General features: G+C 38.9%; 1 protein-coding gene across 1 annotated transcript in view; it reads right to left on the reverse strand.

Moving 5' to 3' along the window:
- LOC126352916 (structural maintenance of chromosomes protein 3) overlaps positions 1–21,813 on the reverse strand; it is a 172,834-nt gene that overhangs the window by 47,725 nt on the left and 103,296 nt on the right. Inside the window, exons 13-17 of the mRNA XM_050002723.1 lie at positions 19,489–19,588; positions 15,666–15,829; positions 2,688–2,829; positions 2,210–2,368; positions 1,874–2,085 (exon numbers count right to left, since the gene is read on the reverse strand). Of these exons, the coding sequence (XP_049858680.1) occupies positions 1,874–2,085; positions 2,210–2,368; positions 2,688–2,829; positions 15,666–15,829; positions 19,489–19,588 (777 nt within the window). The remainder of the gene's footprint in view (positions 1–1,873; positions 2,086–2,209; positions 2,369–2,687; positions 2,830–15,665; positions 15,830–19,488; positions 19,589–21,813) is intronic.

Here is a 21,813-nt window from a genome sequence, read left to right on the forward strand (position 1 = left end):
AAAATAACTCAGTTTGTTAGTCATCATCATCATGATTTAAGACTGATTATGCCTTTCAGTGTTCCCTAGCCCCCCTTATAAAATTCCTCCATGATCCCCTATTCAGTGCTAACATTGGTGCCTCTTCTGATGTTAAACCTATTACTTCAAAATCATTCTTAACTGAATCCAGGTACATTCTCCTTGGTTTGCCCTGACTCCTCCTACCCTCTACTGCTGAACCCATGAGTCTCTTGGGTAACCTTGCTTCTCCCATGCGTGTAACATGACCCCACCATCTAAGCCTGATAGCCCTGACTGCTACATCTATAGAGTTCATTCCCAGGTTTTCTTTGATTTCCTCATTGTGGACACCCTCCTGCCATTGTTCCCATCTACTAGTACCTGCAATCATTCTAGCTACTTTGTTAGGGGATGCAAAGATTTAATTGTGATGGGGGACTGAAACTTGCTAGTAAGAAAAGGAAGAGAAGAAAAAATAACAGTGGAACTCAGGCCAGGAAAGGAATGAAAGTGGAAGATGTCCCAGATTTTGCACAGGCACTACTGAATCTGAAAACACTGAGTTTAAGAATCCCAAAAGAAGGTTGTATATATGGAATAGACTTAGAAATGCTGCAAGGTTTGAGGCTGCAGATTAAAATACAAAAAAATGAAGAAAGAAAAAAATTAAGGTCTTAGGACCTGAAAAAGTTGTTGACTGTTTAAATAGGAGCATTAGGCAATGACTGACTGAGATAGGGGAAAAGAATACAACAGAAGGGCATAGATAGCTTTGATAGGCAAAACTCTGCAAGTAGCAGGGGAACTGCTAGGTAAAAAGACAAGGTACAGTAGAAATCCTTGCACAATATGAGGTATTCAATTTCATTGATGAAATGAGAAAATACAAAAATATAGCAAATGAAGCAGGCCAAATGGAATTGAGAATATGAAAAGTTTCACTGACAGAACAAGGAACAGCTAGAAGACAAATGCAAAGAATGCATGATAATAGGAGGGATAGATGCTGGTTATAGAAAGAAAGAAGCAGCTGAATGAATACTTAGTGCTCAGATGGAAAGACAGTGCTAAGCCTAAAAGGGCAGGCTAAAAGGTGGAAAGCATATATAGATGGTTTGCACAAAGGAAAGAATGACAATATTTTTGAAAGGGAAGAGGAAGTAGATGTGATTGATGTGATGTGGGCACATGAGAGCGAGGTCTTTAGCGCTTGTATGAAAATGTTATGAAACAAGTGTTGATGGATGAAATAAACATTACAGAATTATAAAACTTCAGGTACAATTAAAAATAATAAAACACGGCAAAAAGACTGTCAGGAGCTTTCAGCCAACAAGGCCTTCATCGAAAACAGACAAAACACACACACACACACACACACACACACACACACACACATACACTCAACTCGCGCTGCCTTGATGCTTGTCATATGCAGCAACGCGTACCATATTGCACCATCCCGGTAGGAACACAGGTGTCACATTGATAAGCATCACATCATACATCCTTCACTGCAACAAGTTGCACCAGTTATTGTATTATCTCAGTGCCGACCAAGTATAATTTAATTTAAAAGTGTATTCAATAATAAGGAAGAAATTGTGATGTAGGGAGTGCACATTGGAAAGTGGGAACAAACCAGTACAATCTTCTTCAGATTATTCTTGAGATACTGTTTTGTATTTGGAGTACATTAATAGCAATTTTAAGCAGAATGTTTATTCAGTAACTCTTTTGTATTGTCTAATAACCTATTCAATATGTGATACCCATATCTACGTTGACATAAAAAAGATTGTTATTTTCTCAACCATGTGGGAAAAAATACAGAATCATTTTAAAGTACTTTTGTAAATAAAAAACTAACTTGGCTTTACTATTCTTCGTTTCAGTCTTCTGCATATCTGATACGATTCGATTTATTTTATCTTCTATTTCACGCAGTTCTGCTCGAAGCTTTCCTAGCTCCGCCTCTGCATCACGAATCTGTACACTCAGTTCACTTCGCGTCTTCTGAATCTCTAAACGAGAACGAGAAGTATTGAAGTAACCTCCAGTCAGTGACCCTTTGGATGACACCTGGAGAGAACAAACAAAAATACAACACAATCTCAATACTGGAGATAACGCTATATACCGATAAAAAGTGATGCTACATCTTTAACACAAAATACCAGAAAAGGTAGTTTAAATGGCTACTTACCTGATCACCTTCCAATGTGACACAGTCAAGTTGACTTGTCCTTGCTAAGTTTGTGGCAACCTCAAGGTTTCTGCAAATCAGTGTCTTCCCAAATATATATTTTAATGCCTTGTCATATCTATTTTCATAGTTCAATTTTGTAACCATTGCAATTGCATCCTACATAACAAAAACAAAGTAAAGTAGTTATAACACATTTGAAACTTCAGTGCAAACTGGGGAAAAAAAAAAGAGAAAAGAGAGGGCACATAAACTGAAGTACATACAGATGTAGAAAATGGCCAATCACTAAAATATTGTAAAATTTAAATATTTAATTTTCTTGGACAAAATTTCATTAAAACAGTAAATTTCAACTTAAAAGAGACCGCACTTTAGGGTATATCAAAAAAGTATATCAATTCAAAAACATTAGATAAAGTATTAAAATTTAACACAGGCAAGTTGACAGTAAACAAAATAAAAACAGTGTACTAACATTTGTTTCTGGGTACTCTTGATCCCGTACATGCAACCTATTCAGGGGCATAAAGGTAACTTCTCCTGGAAGTTTCTGACGATTCATTTCTTTCAATATTTGAGTTCCGACTTTGTCAGACTCAACTATATGATGGAATAACCTGCCAACAACAGGAAAACAAATAATAGTTTCTTTGAAATAAAGAAAATAATAGCTACATTACTAGGCATTCAACATACTCATAGATTAAAGTTAGAAAACTGGAGAGAGATGACTTTAACATTACATATAATTATATTACATCTCTGTCTGACTCCAACAACAAACTGACTGAACTGTGATAGATATGGGATGCACAAAACCTTCAGTAGATCATTGATGACACAGTCAAAACTGTCCCACACTACGTCTCACACCACTGGTGAGTTATGTAGCAAGACCCTGTGGTTGACAGCATGACTTAAACAAGTGGTGACATTCGAGCAGACCTCACTCATGTGTGTGCCAATATTTATAGCAATTTTGTATAGTTTAGCTGATTGTCTAAAACCTCTTGCTTTTGAGTTGAATGTGGATGGGAGCAGCAATTCCCTAAGCGAACAAAAGGTAGATGAATTATGTGGTATATGTTTCTTGACTCATGAGACTTGAACGCATTGGGTTTAATTTACGAAATAGTTTAGGGTTGCCCATCCACAACGGTGATGAAGATTTCTGAATCACTGATGTTCATGCTTAAGTTCAAATAAACACTTCCACTTTCACCATTTCCATTATTCAATGAACCAGCAGAGGAGTTGGACACCCATTCAAAGCACACTTGATACTTTTTTGGTATCATTTGCTGAATCTGTTTTACTCTTCTTTTCACCCTGGAAATTCAGCAGCAACAAAAGAAAAGACAGGAGCCATAAAGAAGGATCACACATCTTCATCATGCACAGAAAAAACAGAAAAACTGCAAAGAGTTAGACTAGTAATGCTACCAGCAGCATCATCCAACATCATCAAAAAAGCAACTCAGCCAAGGTCTTTATCAAAAGATGATTGAGATAAAGCTGTAAGAAAAATGCAACTGCACTCTGGATCATCATCATTGGAAGATGTCATTAGAAATTCCACAAGAAAGTGCAAGCCTCTACCCTACAGTCAGGATTTTCCGTGAGCATGGACAATAGCTAGCAGCCCACTAAGAAGTCAGTAGGTTCAGAGAGTATATTTCATACCACTAAACTGGAAGAGAACTTTGCAACTCTCTATAAAAAATAACTTCATCTGAAGTCTAAAGCACAAAATAAAGCCATCTGCCACAACGATAAATAGAGAGTAAAACCTCTTTACCTATTACACCATAATGTATAGTCAATGTTTAAAAAACTCATCAGAAATAGAAATAGTCATGAAAACTAATTTAAAATTAGATGTCAGATATTCTCTGTCCCATTGAACACTGGCTAAATTAATCAAAAGTTTTACAAGTAATTGATAGGAGAACATATCATAGATAGTTATTCCTGCTGAAAATAGAGGAGGCAGTACAGCTATCTATGTTAAAATGAATGTGAGTCTTGCTGTGACCGCAGGAGAGACCGTTTGGTTGTCTGTGTGGTTGTGTGTGTAAACGTGTATACTACTGCGAGAAAAAGAGCTTGTGCTCGAAAGCTACTATAAATGCTGATCTCCCCACACATCAACCCGCTATAGGTGAATGGTTGTCTTTCTCGTATTTTATGTTTTAAAAAGCACATGAATGCCTCACAAAGTACAATAGTATACTAATAGAAAAATTCACATTTTCTTTGTCTTAACCAATTTCAACACACTGATATTTAACGTGTGTACCCGTCAGGTTAGCCGAGAGTGCTGATGAGCTGCTTCCTGGACTCGGATAGGCGCGCTGGTCCTGGATCGAATCCACCCGGCAGATTAACGATGAGGGCTGGTGTGCTGGCCAGCCTGGGTGTGGTTTTTAGGCGGTTTTTCACATCCCAATAGGTGAACACTGGACTGGTCCCCATGTCCCGCCTCAGTTAGACGACTCACAGACATCTGAACACGGTCGCACTATCCCATGGATTACAGTAGACGCAGACAGCTGGGGTACACTAATTCCATCCTGGGCAGTGGGGGAGGGGGGGGTTTGAGGTGGTGGCAGGAAGGGCATCCAGCCATCCCTTAACATTAACCTCACCAAATCCGATTCTAACAATGCCAAGCCTGCGAAACACGGGATTACGATGCAAGCAAAAGAAAGAATATTTAATGTGTACAGATTTTTTATTGGGAATCTCGAGGCTTTCAATCACGCCTTCGAAATACTGCTAAGTAAACTTCATGCACACAATGAAACATAACTAATATTTAGAGATTGTAATACTGATTTTCTTAAATATCAGAAAAGCAAAGAGTAGTTGTTAAACAGAACAATTCATTCAACTTGACTGCAAGTGTTAAAACTCCAATTTGGATCATTGAAAATTCAAAGATGGCTCTCGGTAAGATTTTTTATAAGTACTGATAAACTATGCTAATTAGTTAGAATCATTAACACAAGTCATAGTGGTTTTAAAGAGTAGACAATAACAGCGAATCTGAACTACAAAAAACAATGCTCTATAAAAACGCCAATCCAAATGCAATAAATGACAAAAATTTATTGCTTTTTAATTAACTTTTAAGTGCTGACAACTTGACAGGGGTATATGATAAAAATTATGTTAACATTATATTTAATTCCTTTCAAAAAACATTTGTTCACAACTCCAATATTAGATTTTTATGGAAGCCAGGGAGAATTGAAACCAAATGCACTAATTCTTGGGTGACAAATGGGACAAAAATTTCCAGAAAAAAAAAAACACCTGCTATCCAAAGAACTACAATGTAATGATACATTATATTCCTTGAATGGGAGGTGGTTGTTATGGTTTTCAGACCAGAGACTGGTTTGATGCAGCTCTCCATGCTACTCTATCCTGTGCAAGCTTCTTCATCTCCCAGTACCTACTGCAACATACATCCTTCTGAATCTGTTTAGTGTATTCATCTCCTGGTCTCCCTCTACGAGTTTTATCCTCCATGCTGCCCTCCAATACTAAATTGGTGGTCCCTTGATGCCTCAGAATCTGTCCTACCAAGCAATCCCTTCTTCTAGTCAAGTTAAGCCACGGATTTCTCTTCTCCCCAATTCTATTCAATACCTCCTCATTAGTTATGTAATCTACCCATCTACTCTTCAACATTCTTCTGTAGCACCACATTTCGAAAGCTTCTATTCTCTTCTTGTCCAAACTAGTTATCGTCTCCGTTTCACTCCCATACATGGCTACACTCCATACAAATACTTTCAGAAACGACTTCCTGACACCTAAATCTATACTAAATGTTAACAAATTTCTCTTCTTCACAAACGCGTTCCCTGCCATTGCCAGTCTACATTTTTATCCTCTCTACTTCGACCATCATCAGTTATTTTGCTCCCCAAATAGGAAAAAAAATCATGTAATACTTTAAACATCTCATTTCCTACTCAAATTCCCTCAGCATCACCCGATTTAATTCGACTACAATCCATTATCCACATTTTGCTTTTGTTGATGTTCATCTTATATCCTCCTTTCATCACACTGTCCATTCCGTTCAGCTGCTCTTCCAGATCCTTTGCTGTCTCTGACAGAATTACACTGTCATCGACAAACCTCAAAGTTTTTATTTCTTCTCCATGGATTTTAAATCCTACTCCGAATTTTTCTTCTGTTTCATTTACTGCTTGCTCAATATATAGATTGAATAACATCGGCTACAGCACTGTCTCACTCTCTTCCCCAACCACTGCTTTCCTTTCATGCCCCTCGACTCTTATAACTGCCATCTGGTTTCTGTACCAATTGTAAATTGACTTCGCCAGGAAATGATGGGTATGAAACTTATTGAAATGTTCCGACAAGGTGACGCCACCACTCGGCTGATAACCTGAGAAGAATTCATCAGCGGAATATGCTCAGAAAGACTGAAATCGCATATAAATTGTAAATAGCCTTTTGCTCCCTGTATTTTACCCCTGCCACCTTCAGAATTTGAAAGAGAGTATTCCAGTCAACATTGTCAAAAGCTTTCTCTAAGTCTACAAATGCTAGAAACGTAGGTTCGCCTTTCCTTAATCTATTTTCTAAGTCGCAGGGTCAGTACTGTCTCCCGTGTTCCAACATTTCTACGGAACCAAAACTGGTCTTCCCTGAGGTCGGCTTCTACCAGTTAGGTGTAATGTCCTTAAATACATGTCAGAAAAAAGATGTTTGTGACAGAGAGCAGTGTATAAGTGGGGAGCACCCCACTGTTTGGAGGTGTTTTAAATTGTAGGTGCTGATACCAGAGCTACCAATTGGAGACTGTATGGAAGTGGGTAGCAGTCAGACGACCCTACCTGCTGAGGTGTAGATAGGAATTCTATGGAGTGGCCAGTGCATAAGAAAGAGCTCCATGAAATCTAAGAATGTGAAATGTCAAAGATAATAAATGTATTTTAATTGTTAATTATCAAGTTCATATTAGATCTGTCATGTACATAGTACAGATAGGCAGTATACAAGATGGTAGCTGTCCTCATTTGCCATGTACTGAGTTGAGTTGTAATTTTAAGAATAATATAAGAAGGTAAATTGAATCTAAATTCTTATTTATGTGGTGGAGTGAATGAGAACGAGAAGTTAATTTTCAACTCCTTTATTTGCAGCCTGTAAGAAGGCGAAGTATGAACCAAGTTGGAGGAAGAAGGCACACGAATTCAGGACATAGACTTGCTCGACCCTAAGTAATAATATTAAACATCAACCGAACAATAAGTAAGCAACATTCATTGTATGTAAAAGGAGTGTTCAGGTGGCAACTTATTTAAGTGTCTGGTGCATGGGGTGAAGTATAACAAACCATCACACAGGCCAAACCAACCTGAAACACTTCAACATGAAATGTGTAAGTACTATTCTGTAGCCTAAAAAGAGTAATTCAACAAGCAAAGAAATTATATAATGATAATTTAATAAAAATAATACAACAATAAAATGAAAGCCATTTGGAAAGTTGTAAAAATGAAAGTAATAACAAGCAATATGTACAAACAGAACGTTAAAACTGGTTTTCAATTATTTTATGACGTCAGAGCCACAGAAAATGGTAAACTTTTCAATAATATTTTGGTATAGTGATGAACTTTGTAAACAAAATCTGCCATAGAACCAGTACTTCAAATCCAACATATGTAGAAGCCTTAAAAGCATCAATGTTTCTCCACAAAGCCTCAAGCACCAAAGTGAACACAGTCATAAAACACACTAAAAAATAAAAACTCCATTGGCAACAACAATATTAACTGTTTTGTATTACATATTTTCTGTCCACCATGCACGAGACCTCTATAGATTTACTTTAAATTAATTTGGTGAATGCACTGCACAATCACTAGGGAGCTGAAAAATTCAGTTTTGCAATAAATGCGAATACAGATGTACTTTCTCATCAAAATTTGAAATTATCTAACAGATGGTTTTTCACAGTGAATTATATCTGGATGAGCTATTTTATCAAACACAGTTTGAAATACCTGTGTTTTCTGCATATAAACATCCAAAATGTAACCAATATTCGGGTGCTGGCATTGCACATCATCTGCAAAGTTCTATTTTGAAGTTATTGATCACACATTACCCTAAGAAAGATTGCTGATAACAGTGTGAATGGTAATGCAAAACTATGGGTTTAGAATCATATCTGTCAAACTGAGCACAAAAAATTGAAAAAATTACTAACATTCACTAATGTGCTAAGCATTTCTTTAAGAAATTGCCAATTAGATACTATACATGTAAGACCAAGCCTGGGTTCTGTATTGTTTCGACTATATGGTGATGACAGAAAGACAGAACTTACCTCAGGTTATACTACACTATCTGCTGATGTTGCAAGTGTTCTGGTAACAGGCACTGACAAAACTGGCTATGGCCAAAAGGTTAAGCCATTTATGTCACCACTGAGTGAATAGTTCAATGAAAACAATCACGAGGTAAAAGTACAAAAAATAAGTCCATCAGATTCAGACTCTCCTCTTCAAAACAAGAAATTCCCATAATATTTCTAAACAACTAAAAGCAATCTAAAGCACATATTGTTAAGTTTCTCGGTAAATGGCATGAAAAAAATCTTAAGTGGAATCCTCATGTAAATTCTACATGAAAGACGCTGTCAACTACACATTAAGTTCTAAGGGTACTCAGCAAATTATTCATCAACTTACTTTCACTCCATATTAAACATATAATCAACTTTTTTGTGAAACTCACCCTGCACCAGTGCTATCTTCAGGATGCAAAAAAAAAGGGAAGTTCATATAATTTGCAATGTGAGGCCAAACAAGATGTGCAGACAATATTTCAGGGGACTTCCTATTATGACTCTATTGTCTGCATACATTTTAGATGTGTAATTTGTCAAGAGCTATGTATTGAACAAAGAATACATGCATAGCGATGAAACTTGACAGTCGGCTGACATATATGTGACTGAGTATGGAACAATTTGTTATCAGAGAAGTTTGTTATTGTTGGGATGTGATGTACAATAATTTACCCAATGAAAGTTAAGGAACAGAAAAGCCAAGCACTTTCAGTGGTATCTCCAGTTGTCACCTACATCACAGCCACCCATCATACAGAGAGACAGCTCCGTCACCTCCTCCTCAGGAAAGAGGCATGCTGCACCTACAGCCCAACCACCAAACATACAGTGATGTACTGCTGGTTTCTGCCTTTCGAGTATGCCAGGAATGCAAACATGGAGATCACATCCCAACGAATGCCACAGTACCAGGTGGCAGTATGCACACCATTTGCAGTGCTGCTATTCCCAGTACTATCTTGCCTCTGCTAGTCACATGCTACCACCACACTTTCCAGGTATTCTTCCAATGGGCAGCTTTATAGGATTCCACCCAGTCCCTCACCATTCAGTCACCATCAGAAGTTCACTGTTATATGCACTCAACATTGGCCACTACGCAGTCTCTCAATCAGAGCTCCATTCACCAAATAAGTAATACACTTCGGGACTGGGCAAGCTCATGGCCTACCAGCCAGCAGAGCCTGTTGCCTCATGACCATGTTCAAATCGTTGATTCATGACAAGTGCATCACAGACTACGGTCATATACGTACATTTCCTGACTACGTTCGTGATACCTTATTAATTTTTAAAAATTCAATTGTACTTTTTTTTCAAGAAAAGTTATAAATAGTAACTAACTTCACAACAATGTTTACTCATGCCTGAATAACTGTGTGCTGATTATGATTTCCCGATGTAGGTAACTGCATTTGTATATTTATTCCTGTTACTGCTTGCAGTATGCTCTCATAATGTTTCATTGTACTGCATATTATTTCATCTTATGGTAAAAACAAACAACTAGTGAAAGTACAAGGGTTAAGTGAATTATTATCCACAATTTAGATATATTTTTGTTTATTATGGTAGTACTGTCGTTTTATGTTGATGATGCATGTTTTGTTTATTTGTTGTTATATCTTTGCAATTTTCCAGCTGCTAGGTTAGTTTAGTTATCCCTGCTGTGCTGCTTATCATGGATGTTCCGCTGTCTATTTGCACCAAAGAAGAGCAACGTTCAATGATGCGTTTTTTGTGGTCAGAAGGCATATCAGGGGCCAAAATTCATCGAAGACTTTCGGTACAGTACGGGAACAGTGTTTTGCCACAACAGAGTGTCTACAAATGGATTGAAAAATTCCGAAATGGTCGCATAAGTGTTACGCATGATGAAGGAGCCGGACGACCATTTACTGCCACAAATGAAATGATTCTCTTAGACAACACGATTTACTACTGACGAAATGGCACATTGTCTGAAAATTAGTCATGGCTCCGCCTACGAAATCACCACAGCAGACTTGGGTTTCATAAAGTTTGTGCAAGATGAGTCCCAAAACAATTTACACAGATGCATAAACAAACACAATTGGAAATCTGCAAAAAAACATTTGGATCACTGTGATAATGAAGGGGACAACTTCCTAGACAGTATCATTACTGTTGACGAAACATGGATCCATCATTACGAGCCAGAGAGTGAACAGCAGGGTATGGAATGGAAACATCCAAATTCGCCATGCCAGAAAAAGTTCAAGACCCAACTGTCTGCAAGAAAACTGATGCTCATAGTTTTTTGGGATGCACAAGGTACTGGGACATTATGAGGAAAGGGGTACAATAATAAACAGTGTACCATTACAGTGAGATGCTTAATGCCAGGCTAAAGCCTGCAATTCGAAGCAAACGCCGAGGATTGCTGTCAAATGTGTAGTGTTGCTGCACGACAATGCCCGTCCTCATACTGCTGCTCACACTGCTGAAACACTCCAGGAACTCAAATTTTAAGTAATGGATCATCCTCCATATAGTCTCTATCTTGCCACTTCTGACTATCACTTGTTTGGTCCACTCAAAAAGGCATTAAGGGACTGTCGATTTGCCTCGGATGAAGCAGTGAAAGAAGCACGTGCATTCCTGGCTCACAGCTCAATTGAGAACCTTCTTTTACAACTTTCTTGTAGCATACTAAATTACTTGTAAAAATGTATAACTGACTTTTCCAATATCATATGTACAAATTGCACAATATTGTGATTTCTTAGATCAATAAAATAAAATATGACACAATTTAATAACTGAACTGAAAGTTCACAATATATTGATCTGAAACATTTATTTACAAATCAATGCATTAAAAATATTAGAAGCCGCAACAGTAGCCAACCAAAATGTAGAACTTGCTACTCACCATATAGCGGAGATGCTGAGTCACAGATAGGCACAGCAAAAAGACTGTCACAAAATTAGCTTTCGACCAACAATGCCTTTGCCAAACATAGATGACAGACACGCACGCATGCGCGCGCGCGCACACACACACACACACACACACACACACACACACACACAATCACAGAGTCATGCAGCTGAAGCCACACTAAGAGCAGCAGCAGTGCCATGATGAAAGAAGCAACTGGGTGGGATAAGCAGGTGACTGGGGCAGGGAGGTGGGGTATAGCATGGTAGAGGTGGGGGACAGTGAAGTGCTGCTGGAGGGCATGCAGGGGTGAAGGGGAGAGACAGTAGGGCAACTAGATGTAGTCAGGTGGTAGATGGAGGGCAGGGGAGAGGTGGAGGGGGTAGCGGAAAAGGAGAGAAGTAAAATGATGGGTGCTTTGGTGGAATAGAGAGCTGTGTGGTGTGAAATATTACTGTCTGTATCTCATTGCTACCGATCAGAACCCCTTGGAGAACATTAAAGATAAACACCAGTCCTAATTGCCCAATTGTAAAGTGACCTGTTTCCAAATTACATACAAAAATAACCACTATTTCAGTATACATATAATTAAAAAATGATGCTTTGCTGATTACCATTGTTCTTATGTGAAAAACATGATATAAATGTGAAGTTAATACTGTAACTAATCGAACAAAACATAGCACATGGTCAGGATGTACCAGTAAACCTATCATTATAAAATTACTACAGCAAATTAAATAGAACATATAAATAAAGCATGTTAATTGAATCTCCGATATATGTTAGCACTAAAATTCAGGCACTAGTTGATTTGTTATAAACAAATTTAGAAATGTAATTGTTACCTGTAACGTAATTAGTCAGAAAATGTTATATTAACTCGTAACTAAGTTGAAAGTAGGTTCACCTTGTTCAGCACAGTGATTGTAAATTTTTAGCAATGTGTATCCCATATTCGGTTTAACTTTTAATTGTGATTTTAAATAAAATTGTAATTTTCATTGTCTGTAATTGTTAACAAAAGTATAAATAGACGTCACGCAGGCGCCTCGGAGCACTCCTTTTTTTGCTAGGGTTGCATGCAAATGTATTGTAGGCTCACTCGTTTGTTGATTGTTGTGAACTCTGTGTCGTTTGATATCAACTTTGGGTACATGTGTTGTAACCGGTAAAGTTCACCAGGCTCGGACACCAGAGTCCTGGAAAAATATTGGTGTTAAACCTGCACTGTACTCTGGAATTTATTTGTGAGTCTTCCGCAATCCTTTTCATAGGCTGCACAGCGACGAGACAAATCCAGGAATTTTACAACACCCCGAGAACTAAACAACTCTCACTGTTGGTAGAATTGACGTGAAAACAGCAGCACATTGACTGGGCATTTCAGTCAAAAGTCAAAACATTTGCAACGCGTATGTGGGAAAATATATACATCTCAGGTGCTGGAATAGGAACAGGGAAGATCTAAATCCAAGACCTGTGCCATAAGTCCTCCTACCACTACCACCACCACCTACTCCAGTCCTGTCATAAACATCACCCATCCCATCGAAGGCAGGGCTATCTGTGAAACCAGTCATGTGATCTACAAGCAAAGTTGCAACCACTGTGCTGCATTCTACGTAGGCATGACAACAAGTTGTCTGTTCACATGAATGGCCAAGAAACAAACGGACTACCCTATTGGTGAGCATGCTTGCCCACACGTTCTTCATTTCAATGACTTCCTCACAGCCTGTGCCATATGGATCATTCCCACCAACACCAGCTTTTCTGAATTGTGCATATGGGAACTCTCCCTGCAATATATCCTACATACCTGTAAGCCTCCTGGCCTCAACATTCTTTAGTCATTGTCTTCACACATCTAGCCCCTTCCCTGTTTCCTTCCAGCACTATACAGCTCTCTATTCCACCAACACATCCAATCTTTTCACTTCTCTCCTTTTCTGCTATCTCCCCCCCCCCCCCCCCCCCTCAAACCCTTCACCCTGCTCCGTCTAACCTCCTGCGTGCACCTAGCTGTCTAAATCTACATCTACATCCATACTCCGCAAGCCACCTGATGGTGTGTGGCGGAGGGTACCTTCTCCCTTCTATTCCAGTCTCGTATTGTTTGTGGAAAGAAAGATTGTCAGTATGCCTCTGTGTGGGCTCTAATTTCTCTGATTTTATCCTCATGGTCTCTTCGTGAGATAGACGTAGGAGGGAGCAATATACTGCTTGACTCCTCGGTGAAAGTCTGTTCTCGAAAGTTGAACAAAGCTCGTACAGAACTACTGAGCATCTCTCTTGCAGAGTCTTCCACTGGAGTTTACCCATCATCTCCGTAATGCTTTCGCGATTACTAAATGATCCTGTAACGAAGTGCACTGCTCTCCATTGGATCTTCTCTATCTCTTCTATCAACCCTGTCTGGTACGGATCCCACACTGCTGAGCAGTATTCAAGCAGTGGGCGAACAAGTGTACTGTAACCTTCCAGTTGCTGACCTGCTATATTGTAGCTAAATGATAAAGGATTTTTCTTTCTATGTATTCACAGCACATTACACTTGTCTACAATGAGATTCAATTGCCATTCCCTGCACCATGCGTCAGTTCATTGCAGATCCTCCTGCATTTCAGTTCAATTTTCCATTGTTACAACCTCTCAATATACTGCAAGCATCATCCGCAAAAAGCCTCAGTGAACTTCCGATGTTATCCACAAGGTCATTTATATATATTGTGAATAGCAATGGCCCTACGACACTCCCCTGCGGCACACCTGAAATCACTCTTTCTTCGGAAGACTTCTCTCCACTGAGAATGACACGCTGTGTTATGTTATCTAGGAACTCTTCAATCCAATCACACAATTGGTCTGATAGTCCATATGCTCTTACTTTGTCCATTAAATGACTGAGGGGAACTGTATTAAATGCCTTATTAAATGGCTCTTTTCCATCTCTTACAATCTTGCTTGGCACATACTCATCTAATGTATATTGTAAGATGGTTTTGAACTTTGTCCACTGATCCTCAACACTATCTGTACTAGAGATAAAACTTTTGTGTTGAGCCATCAAGTACTCTGAAATCTGCTTTATGTCACTTTTGCTAAACAGAAAAATCTTTCTACCTTTTTTAATATTTCTATTCACAGCTGAAATCAACAATGCTGTAACCGCTTTATGATCACTGAATCCCTGTACTGCGTTAACTGTTTCAAATAGTTCGGGTCTGTTTGTCACCAAAAGGTCTAATATATTATCCCAATGAGTCGGTGCTACTCTCTCTCCACCTTGTCCCTGGACGCTTCCCAGCAGCACTTCACTGTGCCTCATCCTACCCTGTCATCACCCCTCCCTCCCCCATACCCCATCTAGATGCCTCTCCCATCATCCACTGCTCCTTGTAGTGTGGTTTCAGCTGCCAGAGACTGCGGTCATGTGTGTGGGAGTTGTTTTTGCATGTGTGTGTGTGTGTGTGTGTGTGTGTGTGTGTGTGTGTGTGTGCGCGCCTTGTTGGCCGAAATCTTATTTTGTGACAGTATTTTTGTTGTGGCTACCTGCGATGCACCATCTTCGCTATATTGTAACAGGTATCCTCTTCATAATATTGTTACATTGCATCCCGGATTTTCCAGTGTTCAAAATGTGGAACTGTTCTACCTATTTGTTCGCATCTTGGTGTTTAAATGTTCTCCTGCAGAAGTAACACTGCAGAAGAAGAAAAAAACTCATCTGCAACCTTCTTTAGTTCCTTTTCCATTGAACTTCCCCACTTCTCTCCTAGCTGATGTACTTGTGGCTTATATTAAAACTACCTTGATAACTTTCGAATCTACGAGTATTTATCAAACAAGATCATATTTTCATATAAGAAAATGAAGGCAATATGTGCAGTATTATGACTGCAATCAAAGCCCTCTTCACATGTGTAAAGGGAGACAATGGTGAGGGATATTTGTATTTCCTGTTGGCTTTAAGGCCACAAAGTTTGAAATTTACAGGCATGTTGCTATCATGAATTCTTCCATTCCTCTGTGTTCTGTAGGCTGAAGATCTCGCTGCATTTGAATACTAGACTAGTCTTTAGCACTTAGAATGAGTATTAAAATATGTTGCTGAGAGGAAAATTACATATATTTACCTGTTGCCTGCTGTCACTTCTACAGCAGTATAAATACTCTTTTCACAATCAAAATTTTCAATGACAGGCCCATAATAACAGTTAGCTATTTCTGCAAAGCTGCCACCACGTTCTCTGAATGTTTCCAAGACTTTTCTGACACTGTCCCGTCCATTTAAAATTGGCTGGAACAATGTACACATCCAAAATTAAATTACTGCACAGTGCTGTACCTTATACCATATAGCTCAGTATTAAACAAACACAACATCTAAAAATCAATATACATTATTTATGTAATAATTATCTGAAAAAGATAGAGATTATAGACCTAGCTACTATTGATTTTTTTGCGTGTTTTTCTGATATATGATGCTGTTGTTTGGTGGAAATAGAAATACAGACTACAGCAACAATAGACTGCACATAATGAATACATTCAGCAGTAATGAAATTAGTTTAGTTTATGAACAGAATACACTGAATACTACACCTACTTGATACGAAAAGTTCTACGGAAGATTCAGTAACTGACTGCGAACTTATTAAATTACTGGTCAGAAGGTAAATTTTAAGGAGGAATGGAAAAAGAACACCTGTTAAATAGTGAAATGCTTAAAACACATAATTAAATTCAGATAATTACTATTTTACTTATTCACAATTATGTAATAAATATGGACAATTTCAGTTAACCCTGCTCAAGAATGAAACTTCATGAATATCAAAGTTTAACATATGGTTATTCTCTTCTAATAACTTCCGGGTATGCAGCCGGATCCCGTCGACATTCTGCCACGATATTTCGGCCCAGAGACGTCCGGCCATCATCAGGTGAGTACACAACTACTCACTTGTGTACTCACCTGATGATGGCCGGACGTCTCTGGGCCGAAATATCGTGGCAGAATGTCGACGGGATCCGGCTGCATACCCGGAAGTTATTAGAAGAACAAATACGCCGGGAAAATTTCAGAAGTCACATATGGTTATTCTGTTCACAATCATATGTATTACTGTGTCCCATTTGTTACAATCCTACATGTAATGTCTCAAATTTGTATGTTGACATATGTGCACAAGCAAATAGCTAAGAAGCTATGCACAGGGAATTACAGGTAATCTACAAGTCTTCCATTCATTGATATAAAGAAGGAACACAATTTACTTGAGTAGCAACAAAGACTTCTCAAAAGAGAAAGTCAGTAAATCATTGTGAGTAACCATGGTGCACCCATCTTTGATCCTGCTGAAGTTGCAGACAGAAAGATGAATTTGCTGGACTTTGTTCAAACCAAAGAGCTGCTGAGTGGGAACAAGTAGCCTCGCCCAGATACTCACATTTTATGCTTCACAGGTCTGACACTTTGTGTGTCCAGCAAGAAATAATGGGGATAATACACTCTGCAATCACTGCTAGAGAAATGTGAAAAGGTAAATACAATCTTATACTTATGAAGGTATTTGTGGCATTTGCCAGGAACATTATCCAGATCATTTGGACGGATGTGGTTTCAGTCTATCATCAACCCCCCCCCCCCCCCCCCCCCCATAAGATTCTGCTGATCTTTTATCAGGTTGGGATTTTACGACAATTTTATGCACTTGTCATACAAAGAGGACTTGAGGAGTAGAATTAAAACTTCAAAGTGGTTCCATGACCCCAACGGAACATCTGTGCAAATACCATTGTAACAACAGCCATCAAACACCATTTCACTGTTTTTGAACGAAATGTAGACAACATGTGTCAAAACAGGTTTTTATATCTATCAGCAGTAGGCACAATTACAGCAATTGCTGTACACTACAAAGAATTGATTGTGTTCCAGATTATTTATTTTAAAAAAATCTGTGCAACTTGTAATGTGATACACTGTTTAATTCAAAATGCAGAGGGTATTTCCGATGAGACCTCAAAGATATTCTAGTATTCATGGAGGAGGGACACTCATGATGCAAACAATTATTGTCGTATTTCAATGTTATGAAAAGGATAGATTGCTACTAATCATATAGTAAAGTTGTTGAGTCACGGACAGGCACAACAAAAAGACTGCTGAACAAGTAAGGTTTTGGCCAAAAGGTTGTCTTCTGAAATTGACAAAAACACACACACGCACACATTTATGTGAACACAACTCACTCACACATGACAACTGTCTCTGCTCACCGAAACCAGACTGTGAGAAACAGTATATGCTAGGTGAAGCAACGTGGGTGTTGTTGGTAGAGGCTGGGCGGAGAAGGGGAAGAATGCAGGGTAGATGTGGGGGACGGTGAAGTGCTGGTTAGAAGCCGTTTTCTTGTGCCTGTCTGTGACTCAACAACTCCATTATATTGTGAGTAGCAATTTAGTTTTTTCTTAATATTGTTGTTGTCATATTTCTATACTCAGTTCCATACTCCCAGGTGTATCTAAGATAACTGAGAAAGTACGAAAACAATAGACTACTATTCATTACATTGTGGAGGGGCTGACCCCCATACAGGCATAATGAAAAAGACTGCAAAACACTTAACAGAAATACACACACACACACACACACACACACACACACACACACACACACACACACACACACACACACACGCGCGCGCGCGCGCGGCCACTGTCTCTAGCGCCTGGAGATTGTTCCATAACTGGGGAAGTCATGTACACTCAAATAACAGTATTTCTTAGTAAAACAAAATCACTGCCCAAACACTAGTTTGGGTTTCATGAACACAGAATTGTTAATGCAGTCCTCTTCAATTTCACTGACCAAATTTTTAAATGCATCAATCAAAAGGAATTTTATTTTGGACTTTTCAATGATCTAAGAATGGCTTTTTATTTCGTTAATAACTCCCTGTCGATTCAGAAGCTACAAACATACAGCAACAGAATTACACCAAATTCATCATTTCGACCATATCCCAGGAACTGAAAGTAAGTGGCAGACATCACAAGCTCAGAAACTGAAAATATTTACTCTGACAGAGCCCTGATAAGCTTTGGAGTCCAACAAGGTTCCAAAAAGACTGTTCCTTTCGAACAATAAGCTTCAATTAGACAACCTCAACACTTGTCCAACATTATTTGCTCTTTCAATGTGACTCAGCTCTGCAACTGAAATACAAGATTAATTAAACAACCGATAGGCTCATATTCTGACTGCATAAGAACAAACTGTTGAGAAATGCAATGAGTAAGAGAGAATTTTTTGGATTGATAGTACACTACAGTGAAACCACGACAGATACAAAGTACCAGTATGATCAACCAATAATCTTATCCTCTAACACACAAAATTTTGTTCTTAAGGAGAAAAAAGTTCGAAAACACTCCATCTAACACACAAAATTTTGTTCTTAAGGGGAAAAAAGTTCTAAAAACACTACGTACATAGTGGTTAAGTATGCATATAATTTCTTTTTATATTTACGTTTTGTTCCCAATATAAATAGTCTAGTTGTCCTATATCTTGTAAATCTGTACATTATGAGAGGCATAGACTAAATAAAAATAATGGGAGATGGTCATAATAAGAGACTCAACAATGTATATTCTACTTATGGACTCACGGTGTTGAAAGAAAACACTCCTTATGAATTTATTAAACCATTTTCCCACAAGTACAAATTTTACTGGACGAAAATTGAAAGACATGCAGTCTTGGAATGAAAAATATAGTTTCATTTTGGGAATTACAATAATCTTTTTATATCTTTTGTGTGCTGATACATCACGGCTACCAACACTTCAGAATTTAATGACACAGCTTCTTAATGTATTCATGGAAATTACACTTTTACTTAGAATTCATATTTTCAGTTTATTACAAATTAAAAATCTGTTTACCTTCCCAGCCATGGAACGAAGGGACTGATCAGCTTTTGCTAAATCCTCTTTTAGGGATGTCAGTGTCTGCTGCAATGCATTTTCTTTCCTCCATAATTCACTAAAAATCAGAACATATATTATTACAAAGAGTACATCTGAATAACACTATACTGTCAATATTCCACTGGCAAATTTGAGACTACTGTTTTAGAAAAGTGAAATTATATTTGTGGAAAATCTAAACTCAGTTCAGATTTTAATGTACAGCAGCTTTCATTTTGCTCAACTGTAGCTTGACTCCTCAAAGTGAATAAACTGGTCGGTACCCCAATGGGCATCACATTACCCAAAACATGGCCTTGCCGAATATAATTGTACATAAATATTATCAGATAAAGATAATTGCTGATCAGAAATAAACCATTCTACACACACCATTAACATCTGCATCATTTATTTTTGATTTTATCACAATAAAACACTGCCGACTTCACCAATACCTACACCTGAGTGACATCATTACAAAGTTAGAGACTGTGAAGCTGGTGTTGGTCTGTTCCAGCATACACAATTTTAATGTGATGTAATAAATACACACATTTAAAACAAGGTAATATTTCTATTCTATGAAGTAATACACAATAAAAATAGGACAAAACACAAACAAGCAGTGAATTAAAACCATTTCTTTTACTGCCAAGAAAAATCAGATATTTTATGCCCTGTGAATGATAATATAAACTCAGAATTAAGAAAGGTATGACATTTCGTTTGGATGTGGTAGTGGTCGACTGCTTTGGGGTTAAAGGACTTAAAAGTGAGGTCATCCGTCCTTCGGACCAGGGGTACTCCATCTGGAGCTAATGTGATAAAACAAGGCACTGAAATCGATACTGACGCCAGAGCTCACAGACAAATGATGGAGATGTATATGGATCAGGCTGGTACGTAGGTCAGACCAGATGAAGGGTCTCCCAGGGCTCCTCCACAGCAGAAGAAAGCCCACCCGCATCCAATCCTCGCCAACCCGCTTAAGGGCAAATACAGTTACAGAGGGAAGAAAACTTCCCTGTCACATAAGAACAGTAAAGTAGAGAATGTTAAAAATATGATGGAAGTCAGTTGGACAACAACACATAACACAACAGATGAGTGTCCCTGGGGCTCTGCTTATGATGGAAGCTGTCCACCCCTCATCCATTATAATAACTAAAGCATTAAACAAGCATACACTATTTGACAGAGTGCTATTCCTAAACCAGAAAGTGGTGGTGGTGGTGAGTGTTTAACGTCCCGTCGACAACGAGGTCATTAGAGACGGAGCGCAAGCTCGGGTTAGGGAAGGATTGGGAAGGAAATCGGCCGTGCCCTTTCAGAGGAACCATCCCGGCATTTGCCTGAAACGATTTAGGGAAATCACGGAAAACCTAAATCAGGATGGCTGGAGACGGGATTAAACCGTCGTCCTCCCGGATGCGAGTCCAGTGTGCTAACCACTGCGCCACCTCGCTCGGTAAACCAGAAAGTAGACTGCAGAAGAAAAAGAGGAAAATTGCATGTAAAAGCAATTAAAAAGAGCACTCTGGCACCATGGCTCCCTAAGCAGGTGGTCCATGTAAGTAACCAGTTACCATGAAACTTCCTGGCAGATTAAAACTGTGTGCCCGACCGAGACTCGAACTCGGGACCTTTGTCTTTCGCGGGCAAGTGCTCTACCATCTGAGCTACCGAAGCATGACTCACACCCGGTCCTCACAGCTTTACTTCTGCCAGTATCTCGTCTCCTACCTTCCAAACATTACAGAAGCACTTCTGTGAACCTTGCAGAACTAGCACTCCTGAAAGAAAGGATACTGCGGAGACAGGGCTTAGCCCCAGTCTGGGTGATGTTTCCAGAATGAGATTTTCACTCTGCAGCAGAGTGTGCGCTGATATGAAACTTCCTGGCAGATTAAAACTGTGTGCCCGACCGAGACTCGAACTCGGGACCTTTGTCTTTAGCGGGCAAGTGCTCTACCATGGACCATGGAGCAACCAATGTATTGAAGTCAAGAGACTGGAAGAAGAGACTATAATGTTGACAGTCAGTAAGGTGCCATGAGTGGCACTAAAGTGGACCGTGTTATAATCACTGAGGAGGTACATATCGAGATCAGAAACAGCTGGTCAATTAGAAGGCCCCAACCAGAAAAAGTGTTACTTCCCAACAGGGGGTGGTGCACACTGAAATCATCAAGTAGGTGAAAATGGGGGAGGGAGGGAACAGTTGGATTAAGGTGATCATCTCAAGGGAAGTAAGTGCCCTTTCTGAAGCTATATGAATGTTACAAATGGCAATTACCC

Source organism: Schistocerca gregaria, chromosome 1 (genome assembly GCF_023897955.1).
Source record: "Schistocerca gregaria isolate iqSchGreg1 chromosome 1, iqSchGreg1.2, whole genome shotgun sequence".
Classification (NCBI taxonomy): domain Eukaryota; kingdom Metazoa; phylum Arthropoda; class Insecta; order Orthoptera; family Acrididae; genus Schistocerca; species Schistocerca gregaria.